Source organism: Hylobates moloch, unplaced genomic scaffold (assembly GCF_009828535.3).
Source record: "Hylobates moloch isolate HMO894 unplaced genomic scaffold, HMol_V3 SCAFFOLD_10, whole genome shotgun sequence".
Lineage (NCBI taxonomy): Eukaryota > Metazoa > Chordata > Mammalia > Primates > Hylobatidae > Hylobates > Hylobates moloch.
The window spans coordinates 29,554,269-29,573,609 of NW_026652285.1; the positions used below are offsets into that span (position 1 = coordinate 29,554,269).

At 40.0% G+C, this 19,341-nt stretch overlaps 1 protein-coding gene across 3 annotated transcripts in view; it reads right to left on the reverse strand.

Annotated features, from left to right (window-relative positions):
* The window catches only part of NSF (N-ethylmaleimide sensitive factor, vesicle fusing ATPase), a 166,303-nt gene that overhangs the window by 123,395 nt on the left and 23,567 nt on the right, over window positions 1–19,341 (reverse strand). For 2 of the 3 annotated variants that reach the window (XM_032163943.2, XM_032163941.2), the window contains exons 2-4: window positions 11,327–11,412; window positions 8,911–9,010; window positions 5,178–5,217 (exon numbers count right to left, since the gene is read on the reverse strand). In XM_032163943.2, the coding sequence (XP_032019834.1) occupies window positions 5,178–5,217; window positions 8,911–9,010; window positions 11,327–11,412 (226 nt within the window). Of the gene's footprint in view, window positions 1–5,177; window positions 5,218–8,910; window positions 9,011–11,326; window positions 11,413–18,193; window positions 18,292–19,341 lie in introns of those variants that run through there. The other variant, XM_032163942.2, reaches the window with a different exon arrangement.

The window sequence follows — 19,341 nt, forward strand, 5'->3', positions numbered from 1 at the left end:
GGTGGCTCACACTTGTAATCCCAGCACTTTGGGAGGCCGAGGCGGGCGGATCACGAGGTCAGGAGATCGAGACCACGGTGAAACCCCGTCTCTACTAAAAATACAAAAAAAAATTAGCCGGGCGTGGTGGCCAGTGCCTATAGTCCCAGCTACTCGGAGAGGCTGAGGCAGGAGAATGGTGTGAACCCAGGAGGCGGAGCTTGCAGTGAGCCGAGATCGCGCCACTGCACTCCAGCCTGGGTGACAGAGCGAGACTCCATCTCAAAAAAAAAAAAGAAAAAAAAAATACTGCTAACTAGGTATAAGCATTAAAATTAGAAAAGGCTGGGAGTGAACTCTACAGAAATCCAAGAGGTTTCGGCACTCTCAGATGCTCTACAAAATCTAAGTTCTCCAGCCATTTCAAAGAAATCCACCTGGAAATTATGGGTGAAGTGTATGCACAAAAGATAATACAGAACTCCAATCCATGGACCACACCTCCAAGAAAAAGCCTTTAACCAACTTTTCACTTAACTACCAGTTCAAATCACATGAGGTAAGTGAGCTTCTACAGTTCTCACTACAAAAGCAGGTTATAAAAAAAGACTTTTTTCACACTTGCTTTGAACAACAGGCATGGCACTTTTGTGAGTTACTGAGGTCAAATAGCAAGAGGTAAACAAAAGAAGTCACTGTGCAGTATTAAATGTCTGTTGCAAAGATTCTAGTGGTTTACAAACAAAGCTGTTCTCTTCAAAGGGACTTTGAGTATGTGTTTCAACAGATTCTGCTAGCAATCAGAAGAATCCAAGTAAATAATTTAAGTTGTCTGTGCCTTGATTTGTCACATCTATAAATCAAGACTGAACTAGATAAGTCTTCATGGTCGTTTCATACTCTAAATTCTGTTCTAAACTTATTTCTTATATTCTAGCCCCTTGAGTTATGTACAAGGATTTTCTGTAAACTCTTATTTTATATTTGAGACAAAGTCTTGCTCTGTCACCCAGGATGGAGTGCAATGGCACGATCTCAACTCACTGCAAACTCCACCTCCCGGGTTCAAGTGATTCTCGTGCCTCAGCCTCCCAAGTAGCTGGGATTACCGGCGCACGCCACCATGCCCAGCTAATTTTTGTATTTTTAGTAGAGACAGGGTTTCACTATGTTGGCCAGGCTGGTCTCAAACTCCTGACCTCAAGTGATCCGCCTGCCTTGGCCTCCCAAAGTGCTGGGATTACAGGCATGAGCCACCACGAACGGCCAATTTTCCGTAAACTCTTTAAATGAAATTGTTTGTATAATCAGATTTCTGTATTTAAAGGGGGACATATACATATTTTAACTACTTCAAAAGCAAAATAATAAAGCCTGAGGAAGGAACATAAAACGCACTGAAGATCAAATAATAAGATCAAATTTTGGCTAAAAGTTTCAGAATACTCTCCTGTCTCCAATTCTGGATGGCTTGCTCCTTCTTAACATTTCCTAGAATGGCCAGGCGCGGTGGCTCACGCCTGTAATCCCAACACTTTGGGAGGCCAAGGTGGGCAGATCACCTGAGGTCGGGAGTTTGAGACCAGCCTGACCAACATGGAGAAACCCCATCTCTACTAAAAACTACAAAATTAGCCGGGCACAGTGGCGCATGCCTGTAATCCCAGATACTCAGGAGGCTGAGGCAGGAGAATCGCTTGAACCCGGGAGGCGAGGTTGCAGTGAGCCAAGATTGCACCATTGCACTCCAGCCTGGGCAACAAGAGTGAAACTCCGTCTCAAAAAAAAAAAAAAAATTTCCTAGAAAGTACAGGTTACATGCTGAGTAACTTTGATAGGCAAAATAGTTAGTTGTTTCCCTCATGTAGTAAAAACATTTATAGGTTGAAATCTTAATGTAAAAATGAATATGATGATTCAGCAGTTCCATTTCTAGATGTCTATCCCAGAAAGATGCTAGAACATTTGTCTAACAACACATCTATAGGGAGGTTCATTGCAGCATTATTTATAGTACTTAAACATTGAAAAATGTTTATCAGTAGGAGAACAATGAATAAAATGTAGTATATTCATAATGTAGAATACTACACAGCAATTTTTATTGAAACTAAAACCTGGCCAGGCACGGTGGCTCACACCTGTAATCCTAGCACTTCGGGAGGCTAAGAGGGAAAATCACTTAAGTCCAAGATTTAGAGACCAGACTGGGCAACACAGTGAAACTCTATCTCTACACAAAATAAAAAAATTAGCCAGGTACTGAGGCTGCAGTGCATTGCACCACTGCACTCCAGCCAAGTGAGACCCTGTCAAAAAAAAACAACAAAAAAAACCAACTTTATGTACATTTATTAAAGATGGACGGCCTGACCAGGCGTGGTGGCTCACACCTGTCATCCCAGTACTTCGGAAGGCTGAGGTGGGTGGATCACCAGAGGTCAGGAGTTCAAGACCAGCTTGGTCAACATGGTGAAACCCCATCTCTAATAAAAATAGAAAATATTAGCCAGCGTGGTGGTGAGTGCTTGTAATCCCAGCTACTCAGATGGCTGAGGCAGGAGAATCGCTTGAACCTGGGAGGAGAGGTTGTAGTGAGCCAAGATCACACCACTGCACTCCAGCCTGGGCAACAAGAGCGAAATTCTATCTCAAAAAAAGATGGATGGGCCTTGGAAACACAATATTGAGTGACAAAAGTCTACTGCAGAAAGGTTTGTACAGTATAATACCATTTTGTGCATTAAAGACACCAAAACAATATCACAATGTCATAATGCATGTATATGTGTGTGTGTATATATATTCATGTCATCTTCATACTGAAGAAATTTGAATAAGTATATTTAAAATATTGGCCAGGCGTGGTGGCTCATGCCTGTAATCCCAGCATTTTGGGAGGCTGAGGTAGGTAGATCATTTGAGGTCAGGAGTTCGAGACCAGCCTGGCCAACATGGCAAAACCCGTTCTCTACTAAAAATACAAAAATTAGCCAGGTGTGGTGGCACATGCCTCTAATCCCAGCTACTCAGGAGGCTGAGGCAGGAGAATTGCTTGAACTGGGGAGGAGGAGGTTGCAGTGAGCTGAGATCATGCCACTGCACCCCAGCCTCAGCGACAGAGCGAGATTCCGTCTCAAAAATAAATAAATAAACAAATAAAAATATAATTACTATTGACTGTAGTAATGTACTGACTGTAGTTTTCAAACGCATTTTAAGGCCAATGTTCCTAAATAGAAAAGACCAAACTGTTAGAATTTCAAGTGCTATGGGCAGCACCATGGACAGTATCCCAGGCAGCACCACAGTCAGCACCATGGTCAGTCCCAAAGGGACAAGAGTCCTGAAGATTTCATCCTGGATCAAAGAAGATTGAGAATGTTTTCTTACTTTATGGCTAATAGCAATTTAATACAAAACACTAATAAGAAAGATTTTATAAGCAAAAAATAAGTGTATCCAGTTCTTTGAATAAACTTGGACTTTACAATAATACGTGTATATATAGTGGTCAAAACATTAGCCTGTAACACTTAAAATATGACATTGCCAGATGGAAAGAAGACCGACTAAATGATTCCTCCAGAAGATTCCCTCAGACTAAAATCACTGACTTGACTAAAATGTTTCACCTTACGGAACTCCCATTCCAGAATACTTGAGCACTCCTCCTTCAAACCACACCTCCTATCCTATCTCGGTCTACATCTCTACTTAAACCGAATCAGTTTTCTACCTTTATGGTCACATCATCCACATCACTTGGGCCCCAAAACCCTACCTGCCCTCAAGCTTACTCCACTTTAGTCCCACCTGATCACTGGGTTTTACAATTTTGCTTAAGTCTGTTTGAGCCACTTCTGTAAAGATCTGACTTTACAATCAAGATAAGCATTTCTGTTAGCAGAAGAATGCTTTTATAACTTAAACCGCAAAGCACATTTCTCAACTCATCAAAATTTATAATCTTGAATTTCTGTATCTTGTCACAATAGAAAATATCTAGATTCAAAGTTTTAAGTACTCTTAGCCTTATATTTAGAAAAATTAATTTATGAAAATTAGAAACCTAAGCTACATTCTACCCCACTTTCTCATTAAATTTAACAAGTGTTCATACTTCCACAAAGAAAAAGCCAACTAAAAATAACCCCAATGTTGGCTGGACGCGGTGGCTCACACCTGTAATCTCACCACTCTGGGAGGCCAAGGCAGGTGGATCACGAGGTCAAGAGATCGAGACCATCCTGGCCAACATGGTGAAACCCCACCTCTACTAAAAATACAAAAATTAGCCGGGTGTGGTGGCGGGCGCCTGTAGTCCCAGCTACTTGCAAGGCTGAGGCAGGAGAATCACTTGAACCCTGGAGGCGGAGGTTGCAGTGAGCCGAGAGTGCACCACTGCACTCCAGCCTGGCAACAGAGCAAGACTCCATCTCAAAAATAAAATAAAATAAAATAACCCCAATGTTTAAATTCCATCTAACTTAGAAAAAATTATAATTTGTCAGGTTGCTAAATGAGGAGTAGGATAAAAGAAGTGTGTGTGTGTGTGTGTGTGTGTGTGTGTGTGTGTGTGTGTGTGTACAGAGAGAGACAGAGACCCAGAGAGGAAGACAGGGAGCCAGAATGATAAAGAAAATATGACAATTGGTAAAGCTGGGTAAAGGTAGTATACAGAAATTCTTCGTATTATTTTTGCAACCTTTCTATAAATACAATTTTTTTTTAAGTTTTAAAGACAAGCAGAAAAAAGCTGGTTTAATTACACTTGCATTTTCTTTCCTTCCCCTACTGTATCCATGAAGTTGACATAAAATAATCTGACTAAAGACAACTCATACTCCATTTCCTAACTTTGCCACAATGCCTAAGACACAATGCCAGTTTTTGCTTATTAGCTCTTTGGCTTATTATCTATTAGCAGCTTAGTCTTTCCACCCCTGCCACCTCCCCCAACTGGAAGTCATAAATTGCCTGCCTTGAACTATGACGACCTTATCACATACTTCATAAAAGATATAGGAACAGAGGTACCATAACTATTTCCTTCCCATTCTCATAGATGTAACCAGTCTTCTGATACAATGAATGTTTAAGGTCTGACCACTAGTAATAGAAAATTGTACAGATCTCAATAACTGTGAGAAAATCACATAGAAAATCTTTATCAGGTGGCTAAAAAATATACCTACCTTCTATTTCTTGCCCAATAGAAAGCCCAGCCCATTTTCTCTGTAAAGTAAAGGAGAAAAAAAGATACTTAAAACCAAAGCAATCAAAATTAGACAAGAAAAAAAGAGGAATTTTAATGAATTTTAGGAATACACTCAAAGATCAAAACATGGTATGCTATTATGGTTGAACTGTGCTCTCCCCCTCCAAAGTATGTTGAAGTCTTAGCCCCCAACACCTGTGGATGTGACTTTATTTAGAAATACGATCTCTGCAAATGTTATCAAGTTAACATGAGGTCATAATGAATTAGGGTGAACCCTAAGCCAATATGACTGGTGTCCTTCTAAGAAACAGACATAGACACACAGACAGAACGCCATCATGTGATAGCAGAGGCAGAAATTGAAATGATGCAGCTACAGCCAAGGAACACCAAAAGACTGCCGGCAACACCAGAGGCTAAGCACAGAACAGATTCTTCCCTAGAGCCTTCAGAGAGGGAATAGCTCTACTGACACCTTGATTTCAGACTTCCAGTCTCCAGAATGGTGACAGAATAAATCTCTGTTGTTTTAAGCCACCCAGTAATGGTTCTTTGTTACTTACCCTAGGAAAGTAATGCCTGTGCTACAGTTTACATCTGAACATCTGTTCCAAAACGTGCAAAGCTTGCCTTTTGCAGTAAAGCTGGCACCACTGAGGAAGATGCTCCTTTGCACAATATGATGCTACAGAAGGTCTTCACTGTATCAGATCACACTTCAGTGTTCTAAATGTACTGCTGTGGTTAGTTTTACTGTTTGTTACAGTATCTCAAAAAGGAAGACATTCGATTCATGAAGACTAAATTAAAACTGGTCAGAAAATCTATTTTGAAACCCAATCAGGGACTGAAATCATTAGATGGTCATAGCTACTCTTTGTATACTAGCCAGAAGATTTTTAGACATTTACAGCTAGATTTTAGGCTTTCTCAAATCCCTACTGTTTACAATGGCAAGAAGTATGAAGGCAGGCCAGATTGTGTTTAGGCAGGATTCTAGGGTTTGCTTGGTATAGATTCAAAATTAGTAATTACTGATAACACTCCAAAGAACAATGAGAAAAACAATTTTTGGTTGAAAATCAGTAGTTCACCTGCTCATCCAAACACTGAAGACTTTGTGGTGGGTAATTTAGAAGAGGCTGCACTGTGAATATGTGCAACAAGTGCTCTCCCTTGCAGCTTTCTTACCACACCATGTTTCCCTCCACTCTGCCCTTCACCTCCCCCAGAAGACCTCTTCTGTAAAACCCCATCCCACTTCTGGACAACCTGAAATTTAGCACCATGTTTGTTAAGCTTAGACTTTAAGTCACAAGGAAGCCACATTTAGGTTCTGTACTTCAATCCCAAAGACAGCTGATATGGTTTGGCTTTGCCCCCACCCCAAATCTCATCTTAAATTGTAGTTTCCATAATCCCCATATGTGTCATGAGAGAGACCCAGTGGGAGGTAACTGAATCATGGGCGTGGGTTTTCCCATGCTGTTTTCATGATAGTGAATAAGTCTCAGGGGATCTGATGGTTTTATAAAGGGCAGTTCCTCTGCACATGCTCTCTTGTCTGCCGCCATGTAAGACATGACTTTGCTCCTCCTTCGCCTTCCACCATGATTGTGAGGCCTCTGCAGCCATGTGGAACTGTGAGTCCATGAAATCTAGTTTTTCCTTATAAATTATCCAGTCTCCAGTATTTCTTCATAGCAGTATGAAAATGGACTAATACAACAGTCCTTAGGGATAACAACAGTAGCTATTGTATAAGGTTGTTTGGAGAATTAAATGAGCTAACACATGCCAAAGTACCTAGAATAGAGGCCGGCCTACAGTGAATGTTGGGGAAATTTTTTTTTTTTTTTTACAAAACAGAGACAAGGAGAAATTGTCACACCTCAAGCTATTGCTAACAATCAGAATCCCAAATGGAACTCTGTAAAAGCCAGAGAACCCTGGAATATCCCAAACTTTTAATTTATAGAAACAAACGTGAAAGTGGTCTGGATAATGAAGAGGCATCAAACAGACAGGTGGATTAGTAAGCGAAAATTTCCTGTAATTTTTGAGGGCTTCAAGAGATATTCAATAGTTCCTTTTTTCCCCCTTTTTTTTAAGAGACAGAATCTCACTCTGGAGCAAAGGCTGGAGCATGGTGGCACAATCATAGCTCACTACAGCCTCGACTTCCTAGGCTCAAGTGATCCTCCCAACCTCAGCCTCCCAAGTAGCCTGGACTACAGGCATGTGCCACCATGCCCAGCTAATTAAAAAAAAAATTTTTTTTTTTGTAGAGACTAGTGTGGGGGACAAGGGTCTCGCTATGCTGATCTGGAATTCCTGGTCTCAAGCAATCCTCCTCCACCTCCCAAAGCACTAGGATTACAATCGTGAGGCACCTGGCCCATCTAATAGTTTTTGTTTTTTTCTTTTTTAAACAGGGTCTCACTTTGTCACCTAGGCTAGAGTAAAGTGGCACTATCTCACCTCACTGCAGCCTCGACTTCCTGGGCTCAAGTGATCCTCCTGCCTCAGCCCTCCAAGAAGTTAGGAATACAGGCATGCACCACCACACTCAGCTAATTTTTATATTTTTAGTAGAGGTGGGGTTTCGCCATGTTGCCCACTGGTCTTGAACTCCTGGACTCAAGTGATCCACCAGCTTTGGCCTCCCAAAGTGCTGGGATTATGCACGAGTCATTGCACCCAGCCTGATAGTTCTTAAATGAGTGTTTGATCTCTTTCTCTAAACCTACAGGGAAGTCAATCAATGCTCATTAGCATACTAGGAGGAGGTAGGAATTGCATTTACATTACTTAGGACTGGGGTCAGTCAGCAGCCTGAGTAAAATGATAAGGGAGAAGAGGATACAGACTAGTATTCTTGGTGCTTTATATTATGTATGATGTGCCTGGGACAGCACTAAGCAATCTAATTCTCTGGATTCCACAGAACCCACCAACGGTTGTAACTGTAATCACAACCCATCCAGTTGTAATGGGAGCCTAGCAACTTATGTTGTAATTTGAGACTCTTTCCAAATTCTTTAGTATAACGCCATCACATTATAAAATCACCATTCTTAGATATCAACTTTACAAATAAAATGTTTTCTATCTTTTCTGTTACCCTGGGAGTTAACATTAAAATAACTTGACCCTTTATGTGATAGCTGACTGATTTTACTGCAAAATCTTTAAAAATTAGGAAAAAAAAAATCAAGCCAAAAGAAGGCAGCCATAGCAAAAACTGGCAATTAAGATCTGTCTTTAGGTTGGGCATGATGACTCACACCCTATAATCCCAGCACTTTGGGAGGCCAAGGTGGGAGGATTACTTGAGCCCAAGAGTTAAAGACCAGCTTGGGCAACACAGTTAAGACCCCATCTCTACAAAAATTTTTAAAATTAGTCAGGCACAGTGGTACAAGCCTGTAGTCTCAGCTACTCAGGAGACTGAGGTATGAGAATTGCTTGAGACCAGGAGCCATGATCGTGCCACTTCACTCCAGCCTGGGTCTCAGAACAAGACCCTGTCTTTTAAAAAAAAAAAAAAAAGAAGACTGTATCTTTAAATTCCTTACATAATACTTAGATGTTTTTCTTCAATATGAATTAATACAGTCACAGGGTGATGCTCGCTTAAAATGAACGGACAATTCATATTCTATGACTTTCAAAAACAGAAGAGAATAAATTAACATCTGATTTACCTGAGGTAAACTGAATGCAATGCTCCCTGGAACCACTGATGGATGTGTCTTCAGTGTAAATGTGTACCTGTGATTGGGAGAGGTCCTCACAATCACATGCCTAAAGGACAGAAACATAGTTAGTACTCCACATTGAAGGAAATGAAGAACATAATTTCAAAATGTATTTCTTTTCAAACTGATATTTAGTGAGTATCAGGTGGAAACGACACTATCTGTATCTTGAAGAAACAGAACCACAAATTCAGTTTCCCAAACTATCAGCAATCCCAAATGTTTTCCAGATATAAGGAGCACCTTGGGTCAAACACTCATCAAGTAGAATCCAGCCAAAATACCATCCAAAATACCAACTTCATTACATTTCCAGTTTATATAAAACTGAAGCCAGTGATTTAGGGTTCTTGATATCAAGTAAAAACTAGATGCATTTCCTCTCCTGAGAATTACTTCACATTCTAATAAAGAGAAGACAGCCAAAGATAAAAGAGCTAGGATATAGCAATTAAAAAAAAGTTAGTTTTTAGACTACTCATTAAATTTATTTGCAGACTCTCTCAACAGGCTAAAACAATAACAACTTACAAAATAAAAAAAAAGATTTAAAAAATTCCCAAAATACATCAGCTTTCATGTAGACATCAACATTTACTGTTTCAAAAAATTTTGTGCTTATTCCCTGTTCAGAAATTACCTGTATAGAAAAAAAAAAAACACAGTCCTCTCATGATAATCTCCTATACCAGGTAACTAAAAAGTACTATGTGTAAGATAGAAGCTTCAAATCCTGTTATGCAACAGCAGTATCTTTTTTTTTTTTTCCAATACATGTGGTCTCGCTACGCTGACCAGGCTGGCCTCAAACTCCTGGGCTCAAGAGATTCTCCTGCTTTAGTCTCTAAAGTAGTTGGGAATACAGGCATGCCCTAAGATGCCTAGCTCACTATCTTTTTAAACATTATCTTTTTAGAATGCTGTAATTTTTCACATCAATGGCTAATGGTTCTATACATATTTTTTTGCCACTAGAACACATGTTCCTTATATCAACTACATTTTGAGTAACCCCACCATGAGCACAGTGAACATTTAACATATGTAAAAGAATTCCACAAATTCTCATGTTGATTATCTATACTTCAGTTTATCTGTTGAAAGTCCTGTGCTCAATTTACCGTCACAGAATGTTTAGCACTGGAAAGAATGTTAATATCACCATATAGTACAGCCTCTTACTCTGAAGCTGGAAACCAAAGATGATTAGCATTTCCAACTCTGTGAAACTCATGTATTTCACAGACAACATTTTAAGAAAAATGCTCAGTTAAAACCCTACCACCTTGCCTGTTATTTCCCCACAGCCCCTTCATCTCCTTGTCTGTATCAATCTCAGAAGCATATGGATGGCACTGAACTTGCAGCAGGGTCTTTAGAAGTCCTGGCAGTGCGGTGGTATGAATCAATTAAAATAAATTACAACGCAAAATGCCTTTAAGGATTCTACATTTGCTTTGCAGCTTCCAATTTTCTTTTTTCTTTCCTTTTTTATTGAGACAGAGTCTCGCTGTGTCATCCAGGCTGGAGTGCAGGGGCGCGATCTCGGCTCACTACAGTCTCTGCCTCCTGGGTTCAAGTGATTCTCATGCCTCAGCCTCCTGAGAAACTGGGACTACAGGTGCACACCACCATGCCTGGCTAATTTTTATTTTTAGTAGAGATGGGGTTTCACCATGTTGGCCATGTTGATCCCAAATTCCTGAGCTTGGCCAGGATGGTCACCATGTTGGTCCCAACTTCCTGAGCTTAGGCAATCAGCCCGCCTTGGCCTCCCAAAGTACTAGGATTACAGGCGTGAGCCACCATACCCAGCCTATCTTCCAATGTTCATGTCTCTTGGATTATCATGGTAATAATAATCATAACAGCTAATATTTACTAAGGGCTTGTTAACATGTTGGGCACTGTTCTAAGCGCTTTATTTATGTAGCTTAATCTTCATAGCTACCTTGAGGAAAAGATTATCTCCATTTTACAGATCAGGACATAGAGGTACAGAAATGGTCACACAGTTTGTAATTGGTAGAGCCAGGAAAACTCAAACAATCTGAGTTGGCCAGAGCCAAACACCTAACAACTCTGCTATATATGATTCATACAACCAGTATGTTTAGCTCTACTAAGAAAACTGATGAAAACTAAAGTTTTATATATAAAACATTTTTAAAACATTATACAGTATTTATCAAAGTTTGACACAGTAATGATTCAAATACATAACTTTTTCTCATCTTCTCCATTTTTCAACTCAGCAAGAAAAATTTTAAAAAATATTTTCCAACGTTTCCTAAAAATGACTCTCTGGAAGTTTCCCAAATGCCACTTAGCAGGTTAAAAGAAAACAAAGTCAGATACTCACTGGCCAGACTGGAAATCTTTTTCATTCACAACTGCACAATTGGTTAAAGATAATTCATCTGTAGGACATCTTGCCGCTTGCATGCTCTGTAAGAATCAATGATGAGGAAAATCAAATTAAGTCATGTTCTATTCCCTTAAAGAATATTTTATGCCTTTCTGTCCTCTCTTCTTTATCACTCTCATTGCTATAATGAACATCTATTGTTTTTGACTCCCAGCATCCCTTCCCCTGCAGTAAGAGCAAACCCTTCCTTTGGGAAACTGTTCCTTCCCCATTCCATGTGGTTTAGTGAGACTGCCAGTCAGCACACATGCAACCACATCTACTCTATCCCACCCACAGGATTTTATATATGCTGGCGCTAGACCAAAGGCATTCTTCTGCAAGCCAGAGCACCACATGGAGGAAGACTTTCCACTCTAAAAGTGTAAAACTATCCCGGAGACACAGACAAGCTAATAGATAACCTGGAAACACAGACCTGGCAACCAAGTTCTTGAGACCAGTCCTGAACATTAGTTATGAGCCAACAAATTTTTTTTGCTCAAGCTTTTTTGAATTAGCTTTCCATGTCTTCCAAAGAATCCTGACTAATAAAAATGCACTAAAGTAAATTCAATAAATTTGATAAACTTATGTATCAAATTTTATATATATTATCAAAAGTATATTATGAAATTTTATGCATATTATAAAAAGTATACTATGAAAAAGTATCTTTTTGTAAGAGATCCCAGGTGGCTACAAACTCTATCTCCTATAGATTGAGAAAAACCATCTTCCAAATATCTTTCAACAAAAATAATTACAGACTATATTTAAAAAATAAACAGCCTTTTTGGTCAATAGCAACTAGCAAAATGTTCCTTTATATAATATATTTAACCAATAACCCTTCCATAGTTCCCTAGGGTTTCCTAGTGAGCTATGACAGGTAGTCATAGTCTATGACTGAAGGGTTCATTCTTCAAACCTCAAGCCAAAGCAGACTTTTTTTTTTTTTTTTACCGAGGCTGGAGTGCAGTGGTGTGATCTCGGCTCACTGCAAGCTCCACCTCCCAGGTTCATGCCATTCTCCTGCCTCAGCTTCCCGAGTAGCTGGGACTACAGGTGCCCGCCACCATGCCCAGCTAATTTTTTGTATTTTTAGTAGAGTCGGCGTTTCACCATGTTAGCCAGGATGGTCTTGATCTCCTGACCTCACGATCCGCCCGCCTTGGCCTCCCAAAGTGCTGGGATTACAGGCGTGAACCACTGCACCCGGCTAGGACGATTATTCTTAGATTTGTCTTCCAAATATAAATTTATAGAGGAAAGTGAATTTTTGGCTTTGCTTTTATTTTAACTAAATGGCCAGTTTCTTTTTTCTTTTTTCTTTTTTTTTTTTTTTTGAGACGGAGTCTCGCTCTGTCACCCAAGCACCCAGGCTGGAGTGCAGTGGCGCGATCTCGGCTCACTGCAAGCTCCGCCTCCCGGGTTCACGCCATTCTCCTGCCTCAGCCTCTCCGAGTAGCTGGGACTACAGACGCCCGCCACCACGCCCGGCTAATTTTTTGTATTTTTAGTAGAGACGGGGTTTCACCGTGGTCTCGATCTCCTGACCTCGTGATCCGCCTGCCTCGGCCTCCCAAAGTGCTGGGATTACAAGCGTGAGCCACCGCACCCAGCAAAAGGCCAGTTTCAATATCATTATCCCTGTTGTTCAAGGCATTAGTCTCTAAAGTGGGATATGTGTACTTGAAGGGTGTTTGTATTATATGATAATCCTTTGGGGTGTAAAAATAAAATATTAGTACTTGTATTTATATTGACTTTACACCCTTTCGTATTTATGTGTTGTTCGTTTTTTGACATAGTCTCTCTCTCTGTTGCCCAAGCTGGAGTGCAATGGTGAATCTCAACTCACTGCAACCTCCGCCTCCCTGGTTCAAGCGATTCTCATGCCTCACCATCCCAAGTAGCTGGGTTACAGGCACGCTCCAGCTGATTTTTGTATTTTTGGTAGAGATGGGGGTTTCATCATGTTGCCCAGGCTGGTCTTGAACTCCTGGGCTCAGGCAATCTGCCCGCCTCGGCCTCCCAAACTGCTAGGATTACAGGCGTGAGCCACTGCGTCCAGCCACACCATTTACTTACTTATCTATTTATTTTAATTTTTTTGAGACAGAGTCTTGCTCTGTCACCCAGGCTGGAGTGCGTGGTGTGATCTCAGCTCACTACAAGTTCCGCCTCCTGGGTTCACGCCATTCTCCTGCCTCAGCCTCCCGAGTAGCTGGGACTACGGGCGCCCACCACCACGCCCGGCTAATTTTTTTGTATTTTCATTAGAGACGGGGTTTCACCGTGTTAGCCAGGATGGTCTCGATCTCCTGACCTTGTGATCCACCCACTTCAGTCTCCCAAAGTGCTGGGATTACAGGCAGGAGCCACCGCACCCGGCCCATTTTTTATTAAAGATGAACCTCACTCTATGTGTCTACTCTACCTTAAGATATAATCTGATGGCATGAACAAAGTCCTCATAATCCACCAGGCTTTTAAGTGTTCACAGCAAGAGTTAAAAGTCTATAATTTTTCCACCTATGTCTAAAATCACAGGCTATTTAATGTGACACTTCACAAAATTGTATGAAAGTTAGTGTTGAAACTGCTGAGGTTTCCCTAAAAAAAGCCATGGACCATAGCTGAAATTATACACAGCAATAAAAATGGTGACAAACTAAATGTATTCTTTTATTGGTAAGTATAGTCAAAAGCTCTTAGAAAACCCTAAAGACTTGAAGATATCAGGACAAAATACAGTGTGTGGGGTTTGCTATACAATTGGATAAAAATATAGATGATTCTTTCATCTTAGGGTATTTGCTGGGTAATTCTGAAATATATAGGAAATACCATTTTGTAAGATACCAAGGAACAATGTATTAAAAGGGAGGTATTCTTAACTGTAAATGAAACAAGGTGCTTTATGGGAAAACTGTAACCACTGATGAAATTACTGCTTTGACTGGAATTTAAAAAAAGAATTCTGGTCGGGTGCGGTGGCTCACACCTGTAATCTCAGCACTTTGGGAGGCCGAGGCGGGTGGATCACGACGAGGTCAGGAGATCGAGACCATGCTGGCTAACACAGTGAAACCCTGTCTCTACTAAAAATACAAAAAAATTAGCCGGGCGCTGTGGCGGGCACCTGTAGTCCCAGCCACTCGGGAGGCTGAGGCAGCAGAAAGGCGTGAGCCTGGGAGGCGGAGCTTGCAGTGAGCTGAGATCGTGCCACTGCACTCCAGCCTGGGCGACAGAGCAAGACTCCATCTCAAAAAAAAAAAAGAATTCCAGAATAAAGTTACAGTGATAGCATCTGATATAAAAGCCTTTAACGGCTTCATTCACAGGTAAACTACTGCTGCAAGTTAGAACAAGGTACCTCGGATGTCACTGAGGTTAACTGTATGAATATAGAATCTTCCTATACTCTGGGAGATAGAGAGTAGCCACTGAATTTTTTTTTTTTTTTTTGAGAGAGTCTTGCTCTGTTGCTCAGAATGGAGTGCAGTGGCGCATTCTCAGCTCAGAGTAGCTGGCACTACAGTTGTGTACCACCACTTCTGACTAATTTTTGTATTTTTAGTAGAGATGGGGTTTCACCATGTTGGCCAGGCTGGTCTCAAACTCCTGGCCTCAAGTGATCCACCTGCCTCGGCCTCATAATCTTTTTTTGTTGTTTTTAAATCCATAGAGATTCACTAGTTACCACAAGAAATGTACTTAAAAGATTTGTTAAATGTAGATGAGTTACACAATTTTTTAAAAATAGAAAAGACTAGAGTTCCAAACTTGCTAAATATTTCTGAGGAGGTTATAAGTAGTATGCTACCAAGAAGATATTAAAAAACAAAAAAACTCACTCTGTCCCTACAAAATAAAAATGTTTAGCAACATATCAGAATTCTTTTCAGCTTTTCCAGAAAAAAGAAAAAGAAAAAAAATCGGCCAGGTGCAGTGGCTCACGCCTGTAATCCCAGCACTTTGGGAGGCTGAGGCAGGTGGATCACCTAAGGTCAGGAGTTCGAGACTAGCCTGGCCAACATGGTGAAACCCCGTCTCTACTTAAAATACAAAAATTAGCCAGGCGTGGTGGCAGGCACCTGTAACCCCAGCTACTCGGGAGGCTGAGGCAGGAGAATTGCTTGAACCTGGGAGGCGGAGGTTACAGTGAGCCAAGATGGCATCATTGCACTCCAGCCTTGGGGACAAGAGCGAGTCTTCGTCTTTAAAAAAAAAAAAAAAAAAAAAAATGCGAGAGAAAAAAATCTTTCCTAATAGAGCATTTCAAAATTGGATAATTGGAAACATTTCCATTGCTAAGTGATTCTGCTGTTGAAACAATATATATAAAATCTAAAAAATAAAGACACCAAAAACTCATATCTTCATGCTTTATAAAGTCAGAAACAGAATATTCTAAAACTTTTTAAAATATCTTCCAAATGAAGACTTACAGTGATTTTTGGAACCCATTTAGTAGCACAATAAAAGTATAATATATTTTTATTAATCTGCAAGAAAAACTAATAGATGGAAATTTACCAGCCACATTTCAATAAAGCATTTCCATAAATGGTGAATAAGTTTGGAGAAAAAAGTATATGATTTAGAAAGTGCAGCCAAATTCTTCCATTTTGATCCAGGCTTTGACTGCCATTAAAGTATCAAAATAAACTGAATTTAGAAACAGCCCTCTGAGCAGCTGTATCACATAATATCAAACGAAGATTTTAAAGAATAATGATGTACCACTTTACTTTCTGGGTTTTTTTGTTTTTTGGGTTTTTTTTTTTAGATGGAGTCTTGCTCTGTCGCCCAGGATGGAGTACAGTGGCATGATCTTGGCTCATTGTAACCTCCGCCTCCCGGGTTCAAGCAATTCTCCTGCCTCACCCTCCCGAGTAGCTGGGATTACAGGCGTGTGCCACCATGCCCAGCTAATTTTTGTATTTTTTAGTAGAGATGGGATTTCGCTATATTGGTCAGGCTTGTCTCAAACTCCTGACCTCAAGTGATCTGCCTGCCTCAGCCTCCCAAAGTGCTGAGATTACAGGCATGAGCCACTGCACCCAGCCTACTTTCTGTATTTTTAGTAAAATTAACACTATGAGAATATTGTACGTCATCTTTAGCTCATCTTTTTAATTTTTTTGTTTTCTATACATGTTCTACTGCATATATAACTTTGAGTACTATATATCATCTATAAACAAATATTGGCATATAATCAATATATGAGGATACATAATCAAAACATTTTTTACTTATGAGATTCATGATCAAATGTTTGGAAATCACTAATTTAGCACAAGATGAATAAAGTCTAGGTCACAAGTCTGCTTTGTGAATGAGACAGCATTTATGTGTTCAACAAATGTTGACAGCATTTTGCCCAAAGTCACAGCTTGATCAGCCATCTGACAGAAATGTACTGAACTTCTTCAGTTTCTCACTTTCCCAGGGTCGTTTTCACCTGCAAGCTTCTTTCTTTTATATAATCTCCCCCGCTAACCCCTGCTCCGTCCCTGGACAACTCCCACTCATTCTACAATTCTCCACTTAGACATTACTTTTTCTGGAAGGCATTCCTAGACACCTACTCCTCCCCACTAAACTGATGAAATAAACTTCAAATGGAAGCACTCAACTACAATTTTATTCTGTCTACATGTTTGCACTGCATATAAGACACTAAACTTCTCAAAGACTGAGACTATATCTTGCTCACATCTGTAGTTCCCAGTGTTAGTACAGGGCCTAGTACACAGTGAGTACTCATTAAATGTTTGTTGAACACAAAAATTTATAGATCAGTAAAAATCTGTCTCAACTGCAGAATAAACAATCCAAAGAACATGTAACAAAGGACTGATTGTCTCAACGTTATTTAGGAAGTGATAAAATTGAGCTAAAATGACCTAATAGTTCAAAATATTTCACAGGACTATATAGCTAAAGTAATAAAATAAATTTTCAAAATGCTAAGTTAACTCTTTCATTTATAAACTTGTTTATTTGTCAAGTGTCCTTCAAAAGGAGTGAAAAAATCCACAGAAGTCATCTGGTTGGCCAACCAAAACAGATGCTGTGAACAAAAGGCCTCCCTACTGGAATCCAGAAGCATCTGTGTTTTTGTGGTAAGCCAAGCAGGGTATCTCATTTTTTCAACGAAGTATAAGTCTCTATAAATAGTAGCTGTCTACTCACCACAGCAATGCCAAGGGAAAATTCCACAATTTTTCTAACATTGACCTTGCTCCTAGGAAACAATAATGAAAGCCAACCACTACAGCCATGCAGCTATTAGGAAATGAAAGTAAAGGCTAGGCGCAGTGGCTCACGCCTATAATCTCAGCACTTTGGGAGGCCGAGGTGGGAGGATTGCCTGAGCTCAGGAGTTCAAGACCAGCATGGGCAACATGGTGAAATCCCATCTCTAGTAAAACACAAAAAATTAGCCGGGCGTGGCGGTGTGTGCCTGCAGTCCCAGCTACTTGGGAGGCTAAGGCAGGAGAATTGCTTGAACCCAGGAGGCGGAGGTTGCAGTGAGCTGAGATTGTGCCACTGCACTCCAGCCTGGGCGAGAGTGAGACTCTGTCTCAAAAAAAAAAAAAAAAAAAAAAAAAATGAAAATATAAAACTGATAGGCATTTTATATGTTGAGTTACTAGAACATTTAACTGTCTGAAGGCTATAGAAATGTCTTCATTATAACAACTTAAAATGTCAAAAATTATAAACTCATTGCTACTATAAAGAATGAAAATTTCAATAAACCTTTAATGGAAACTTTAGTGAGGTAATTACATCATTACTTACTTGAAAGCCTTTAATGTGCAGAAAGATTATTTGCTTATCTTCATCAAAGAAACTGGGGTGATTTAATCAGGACTCTTCTGGACAACACTGCACAGTTTTGGAATTTAAATCACATACTTTCATCCAAAGGTACACTTTAAAAACTGGATTAAAGTACACTTTACTATTTACTAAATAATTTAATACGGCAAAATAAACAGAAAGAAAAATAGCGTGGCATCTGACCAAAAGAGCTCATTACCAAACAGCTTCCCCTACCTGAACTGTCACCCTTATGAATCCACCGGTTCTTCCTCTGTGGTGCTCTAGGCTTTGGTTTCATTTCTCCCACAGGAAAGGGAAGGACTGAAAACACAAACCTGCCCCAGGGCCAGCTCAGCTAACAGGTCTCACTCAACTATTTCCTGCTAGAGGATCTTTCCTGAAAAATAACATTTCGGAACTACACTGTTCAGTAAAGAAATCACTAGATGTATTTCACTATTAAAATTAATTTAAAGTTAAATTCAATTCTTCAGTTGAACTAGCCCTACGTTTCAAAAGCCACCTGCGGCTAGTGGCTATCACTGCAGAAAGTTTCATTGGATAGTACTAGCCTAGAATAATGCAAGAAAGGCCATCAGTACTAATCTTCAGGCCTATGGAATCCCTCTGTGCTACACATTCCTATAATAATAATTTCTGTTAAAATTCTGAAGTCACGTGGGACTAGAAGTGATGGGGTAGAACTAAGTGAAACTTACATGTCCTATAGTTATCTCTTGAAGAGCCTTTAGGGATATCCTTGACATTCTCTATCTCAAACTAATAACCGTTCACATAGATGAACCTCCTGCCTGGCATCCCTTAGAACTTTAAAATTCCTTTACAAGTTTATAATAAAAAGAAAAACAATTCCCATTTTGGTCTTTTGGGGGGAAAAGCATGCAAAGAAAAATATAAAACGCTGACAACGTTCAATACTGGCAAAGATGCAATGCAGTTTCTACAAAGTTAATGTGACCCAACAAGTGCACCCCTAGGTTTTTAGTCAAAAGAAATGAAAATATATCCACACAAAGACTCGCACACAAATGATCACAACAGCTGTACTTGTAATAGCCTAAAAATGGAAATAACACGAATGTCTACCAAAAGATGAATGAATG